General features: G+C 36.4%; 1 protein-coding gene across 1 annotated transcript; it reads left to right on the forward strand.

Annotated features, from left to right (window-relative positions):
• Positions 1 to 816: 816 nt before the first annotated feature.
• Positions 817 to 5,450, forward strand: cnrip1b (cannabinoid receptor interacting protein 1b). The gene is made up of 3 exons (XM_058651941.1): positions 817 to 1,205; positions 2,190 to 2,334; positions 3,896 to 5,450. Exons 1-3 carry the CDS (start codon positions 1,027 to 1,029, stop codon positions 4,058 to 4,060), a joined length of 489 nt encoding a protein of 162 aa, XP_058507924.1. The 5' UTR covers positions 817 to 1,026; the 3' UTR covers positions 4,061 to 5,450.
• The last annotated feature ends 815 nt before the right edge of the window (positions 5,451 to 6,265 follow it).

Below are 6,265 nucleotides of genomic sequence, written 5' to 3' on the forward strand. Positions count from 1 at the left end.
GACTTTAACCTGAAATTTCTCTAAAACTATACAGTAACATGTTTGATATCCAGTACACTTAAAGATATCAATGTGCTGAACACAACTTTCTCATTCGTATTCAGAACGAATGCTCAAAGTCCAGTTATAAGGTCTCTAAACATAGCTGTGAGGATTTTCATTATGTTTTTTTTTTTTCAATTTAAAGGTTCACACGTACGCTTAGAAACGTGCTTCTCAGTGTTTTATTTTGAAAACCGGATGTTAATCTTTTTACCAATCAGTCAGAGTCACTGGCTCGCAGGCTTTTTACCGTAAAAGCTTTTGTAAGGAGGGCGTTCAAATTCAGAGTCAGATCATTTGACCACGGAGAAACGAGTGAACCCAGAGCCTTTGTCAAAAATGCTCAGTTAATAAATAAATGCATGGGTTTTGAGTGTTTCTCAAAAATATCGAAATATCATGAACATGTTTACTCAGCCAAATGTCCTACATTAATATTATATTATTGATATTAATTTACAAATCTGTTTAAGTAAACTTCATAACTGAATTTTAGTTAATCTGGAGCTGCTCATAATCTACCATATCTTTCCATCTGCTACTTGGTTTTACCTGATTTTGTATCTATATCGGTTGTGTTATTTATTTTTCATGGTATAGTTGTTGTTTAGGTTTTTTAATGTCATCCCAGCCAGTGCTGCTGCTCTCAACAATTAAACTAATCCATAAATGTATTTGGCAGAATATTTTGCCAACATAGTTTACAAGGGACTGAGGTTGAATCAGTGATGAATGAAAAGGAGATGCGATTGGGAGGAGTGGTGTGAGGTTGACAGATCACACAGATTGGGATTAGGCCTGTATAGCTGCAGTTTGCACGGGATTACGCAGCGCTCGATCTGTGCTGTGCGCTCTGCTGCGCACGGATTTCCTCCATCTGCACGCAGTCGATCGACACGCGAGGTCCACTACACAACAACACGCGCAGCTCACACACGCCTCCCGAACCTTCACCGTGGAGGTGTGACATTTGTATAAGGCAACATGGCCGACGTCCCACAGATCGTCAAAATTGGGATTTCATTGAAGATGCTTCCCAACAACACCGCGGTCTATTACAAGTCCGATGGCGCGCGCTTCGGTCAGACCCGGACGATCAAGCTGCTCACCGGGTCCAAATACAAGATCCAGGTGGTTGTGAAACCAGGAGCGGTGGAAGCCACGTAGGTAACTCTTTTGATTTTTGGTAGTGGTGCGCTGTTTACCCTGATTTAAAATATGTGATCACTTCTCTGCAGCACTCAAGGCCAGGTTTTTTTTTATATAGTTCACTACAAATTGCTTATATAAAAATGACACAAAATCAATTATTCTGTGATATTATCCATGACATGGAAGCTAAGATTATTAAGACATTCATTATCAATATGCAAAGGGACACAGGACATAAACTCTCAGCCTGTCCTTGCAATAGCAGAGAAAGACTGTAAGTACATTAAAAGCAGCTGGGCTGAGGCTCATTTCCTGGCATGCACCAACAGGTCAAAGATCATATAGGAAAATGTGGCTGTTATGGGTCTGTAGCCATAAAGTTGTAATATATGATATAAAAGTTGGGGTTTTAGTCATTTTCCAGAGGCTTCAAAGTCACTTTCACGCCTATCACAAACCCACTTATTTTACACGAATTAAACGCTTGTGTCATTTTTATAAACACTTTGAGCACTACAGGGCTTTTCCTACAACTGTAGCACTCAAAAGTAGGATTTTACAAACAGCACGTGAAGGCAGCATAAACCCCAATTGGCCACATGTCAAATCCTCCACAGATTAGGACTCTGGTGTTTGGGCTTTATTTAGCTGCCCTCGAGTGATTTACATCTATGTAGCCTAACGAATGTTGCTGTGATTTCACAAATAATGACCGGAGTGAGATGTTTAAATATCAGAATGTGAATCGTGATGCCCGAGTGAACACGGGTATAGAAGTAGGTCACATATGCTCTGATGCTTTGGGCACGTTGAACTAAATTTGTGAGTGCTCATTTGACACAGCTGTAGACCATTCAAAATGAAATGTCTGTTTTATGAACCACGGCGTGTGTGTGTGTGTGTGTGTGTGTCGTGTTGTATCACACTCACAGGAGACCTTTATTTTTAGGACTGTTTACTGATAAACCCCATATGTGTTGTGCACCTGTATGCAGGTCCATGAGTGTAGGTGGGGTGACCTTTCCCCTGGAGCAGGAGTCTAAAGACCCACAGTCAGTGGTTTATACTGGTCAGTATGACACTGACGGGGTGACACACACCAAGAGTGGAGAGAGGCAGCCCGTTCAAATCAACATGCAGGTATGGATGTTGTGAACAGAGGGACAGGAAGCTCTCACATCGGTTATAGTGAAAGGTTGTAAAATTCAGTGTGTGGGTGCCTTTCTTTTGTTCTCCACATGATTTGTATTCTATTTCTCATATTTTCGAATATAATTCAGTGGCAAATGGCATGAAGGTGCTACTCCACTCATATGTCATGTCAAACAAACTGCAGTAAAAAAAACAACAAGCAAAACCACAGTGTCTTAGGCATTTAATAAGAAAGTGTTCCTATGTTTTTATCACTGTTTATTATTTATTTATCCATTATAATAATCCTTTGAGTTTTTTTAGTTTTTTACAGTATCTGGATACTTGCAGTCAGAGGTTTTCTACAGTATATCTCAGAAGATAAGGCAATACTCAGACTACTGCCTACTGTATACCTACATTTGTACCTTCATTTCACTGAGAAGTGCTGGTCCGTACTCTTTCAGTTCACAAGATGATTTGTTGCTTTCTGATCCATATGCCTATACTGAACTGGGTAAAAGGGCTTTTAGTTGGCTTTTTGGCTTTTTGTTGAGTACATTTTATTGAACGCTTTCAAATCCAAACTGAGAGTTCTTGACATCTGAGTTCTTTTCATAATGTGCTTGTAAATTTAATCTGGATTTCTTTTTTAGTTTTCTGCTTGTGTTTTAACTGTGTAAATGTGTAACTGTTGAGTGATTCGTATTTGCTGCTGCCTATCTTGGCCAGGACTTCATTGAAAAAGAGTTTCTTAATCCCAATAGGGTTCTCCTGGGTAAATAAAGGTTAAAAAAGAAGATACAGGTGTTTCCATGGTTACAGTTGTTTCCTAGTTTAGTAGCAGTAGCAGTAGTAGCAGTTTGATACAGTGGTGTGTTCTTAGAGCAGGTGGAAGGTGGATCCTTCAAGCTTATTTATAATTAAAATGAGTTATTAATTAAGGTCATAACTAACAGTATTTTTGATTGTGGATTATTTAAATTATTTCCCATGGCACATGTCTTTAAATGTCTATATTTATTAAGCGCGCTATCACAGAAGTCAAAGGAAACCGTAAAATATTTAAACGTGAGGAGTTCAAACCAGAGGAATTATGTCCATTTATTCTTGAGAAATTAGCTACTTAGTCATTTTTTGTTATTGTCATTGTGGAAAACTCAGAGTTGACTTGTCATTGTGGAAAAGGTGGTTGTGATTTAGCAGACATGCATCAGCCATCATGTTGATGTTTTTAAGAAGCCAATTGTTGCTGATATTTTATCAAAGATTGATGACATTGGACTTAATATGATATAATATGTAACATAAAAATTAAAAAATGATGATACTACTGATACATACAGTATTTTGCTGAGCAGTTTATCTTCTTTAAATCCATAAGAATCCATATTTCTATTAAAGATAATGGACAGTTCACTTTTGGTCGCCCTTTAGTGACTTCATCCATTTAACCTGACTCTGCTCTAAACACTCTATGAAACATAAGAGTGAGGATGAAAATATAGCATTTCTGGTATTTGAATAGATTTTCCAGAATGTTGTAAACTGTGTCTTTCGCTACCTTCAGTTCACAGAGATGGGGACGTTTGAGACGGTGTGGCAGGTGAAATACTACAACTATAACAAGAGGGACCACTGCCAGTGGGGGAACAGCTTCAACAGCATCGAGTATGAATGCAAACCCAGCGACACACGCACGCTCATGTGGGTCAACAAGGAGACGTTTGTCTGACCGAGGAACAGCCTGAAGCATTCAGCGAGGGCACCAAGCACAAACACACAGTGTGGCAGACATCGTTAAAGGATGTTTACTTTTACCTTCACTCTCCTTTTCACTCTGCTCTTTTTTTTTCCCACTGTCCATCGCCTACAAATCTAAAATGTCTTGTATTTTTAAAAAGCATAAATGCACAACATTTACTGTCATATCAAATTCAAGGGCAGTGCACATGGAATATGGTAATGTTTCTCGTCTTTAAACTATGGTTTTTATTTGTTTAATGTCGTTTTATTCAAATGTGTCAAGAAATTAAATATGTAGCACTTAATAATCTACTTTTAAATCCTTTTTTTAAAATCATATTTAGATGTATGTACAGTGCTGTATCTGTCCACGTGTGTTTTACAAGTGGTGCTCGTACAGAGGTGCTTTTGTAATTTTACTGCTGTACTCTATTAGGCTTTGTGTGATGACTTTAATTCCAAAATATCTATCCCACACATTTTCAAAACAACAGAAGTATAACAGGTCATATTAACATTTTATTATTACATAATTTAAACAGGTTCAACACCTTTTATACACTCACTCTTGGCACCACTGCTTCTTATGTAAACACCTTTAAACTAATATAAGTCACTCTTGGCTGACTCAGTACATGTGGTTGAATAGACCATGCAACCACACCAACATTACTCAATCTAAACCATATTCAAGGGCATTGATAACAATAATACATACACAAGCATTCCATAGGAAGAACTTGTACACTTTGCCAAATTGTGCCTTGATGACAGTTTTGACAGGCTCATAAAAGTGCACAGTTTAACCTTTAATTCGAGAAAGAAAGCATTAGTCTATTGTCTTCAAAGCTTGTTTTAGCCCATACTCGTTTTGCCCCTGGATTCATTTAGAAACTACAAGAAAAAAAGGTCTGGAGATTTTTTGGAAAGAAACTTTGTGTAGCTGTGTTGACAGAATATGTATTTTTGTGGCACCAGTTTGTATACAGTACAGTTCAGTATTGGAAGTTTTGTATTTTTGGTGAAGTTGTGCTTTTACTTAAAGTATGTTTTTTTGCTCTACCTCTTCCAAATTACTTATCTATTAATATGTGTTATTAAAGAGAAATATAGCATTCAAAATATAAACAAAAAAAATATTTTCTCATGGAATATATTGATATGGCACAAATTAGTATTTTTGTACCGTGAATCATGCAAATGTTTTTATATTATCGTGAGTATTTTTTGTAGAAATGACTATGTAGTAGATTTAGTTTAATAATGAATTTACCTATGCAAAAAAATAACAAAGAAACGGTGGCAAACGTACTGTATGTATCATTCTGAAAAGTTGTGAAAATGTTTATAATTGTATTCTAAGTAAAGTGGAAAGTATTTATTTGTGGCAGCTTTATTCATTTAAGTCATAAAAAGAATTACATATATTAACATACACCACTGTAAATCATCACCACAAAGGACACTGCATCACATTTATGCATGAAGTTTAAACATTTAGGTCATAAATTAAGTATATGCATATGTGGGAAATCGTTGATTTTTGAAGCAACTAAACTAAAGTTAACACAAAAAGATGAATTCATTTGCTAACCTGCTGTTTGGTGCTGTGTTATTCTCTGCAAAATCAGTATTCTGTTGGAAATTTAAACAAATAAGCTTTTGAAGGACTCATTTATGCAGGTGTTAACTCACATTAAATTACATTACATGTCATTTAGCAGATGCTTTTAAGCGACTTAAGGGAAGGGAACCACCGCCTGTAGGTTTCAATACAACATAAAAACTGAAATTGACGACTACCAATTTTATAGAAATGTATAATATATTTACTATTGCAGAATGACTGCCTGTTGGTAAGACTCTCACACTCTCTTACAGACTGGCTGCTGTACCTTTGGCCAAAAGTGAAGGATTGTTTGAGACCTATTAATCCATAATATCCTGGTTCAAATTAAACTGCATTAAAAACAACAGCAACAATTTTAGGTTTCAGATGTGTATTATTTGTGTAAACAGTACTTAAAAAAAAAACTTATTTGTTTGTTAATTTCAGCTTTTGCATTATTCAAGTTTCATGATCTATTTCAGAATGAAACAATGTGATGATTTTTTTTCTTGTACCACAAGAGTTTGGAAAACCCTCACACACACCTGCTGTACTTTTATTCTTACTCACATTATAATGGTCAGG

This window comes from Solea solea, chromosome 15 (genome assembly GCF_958295425.1).
Source record: "Solea solea chromosome 15, fSolSol10.1, whole genome shotgun sequence".
Taxonomy (NCBI): Eukaryota; Metazoa; Chordata; class Actinopteri; order Pleuronectiformes; family Soleidae; genus Solea; species Solea solea.

Coding starts and splice junctions, on each gene's coding strand:
- cnrip1b (XM_058651941.1), top strand. CDS start 1,027: ATGGCCGACGTCCCACAGATCGTCAAAATTGGGATTTCATTGAAGATG. Junction 1,206..2,189: donor CCAGGAGCGGTGGAAGCCAC/GTAGGTAACTCT, acceptor ACCTGTATGCAG/GTCCATGAGTGTAGGTGGGG. Junction 2,335..3,895: donor CCGTTCAAATCAACATGCAG/GTATGGATGTTG, acceptor CGCTACCTTCAG/TTCACAGAGATGGGGACGTT.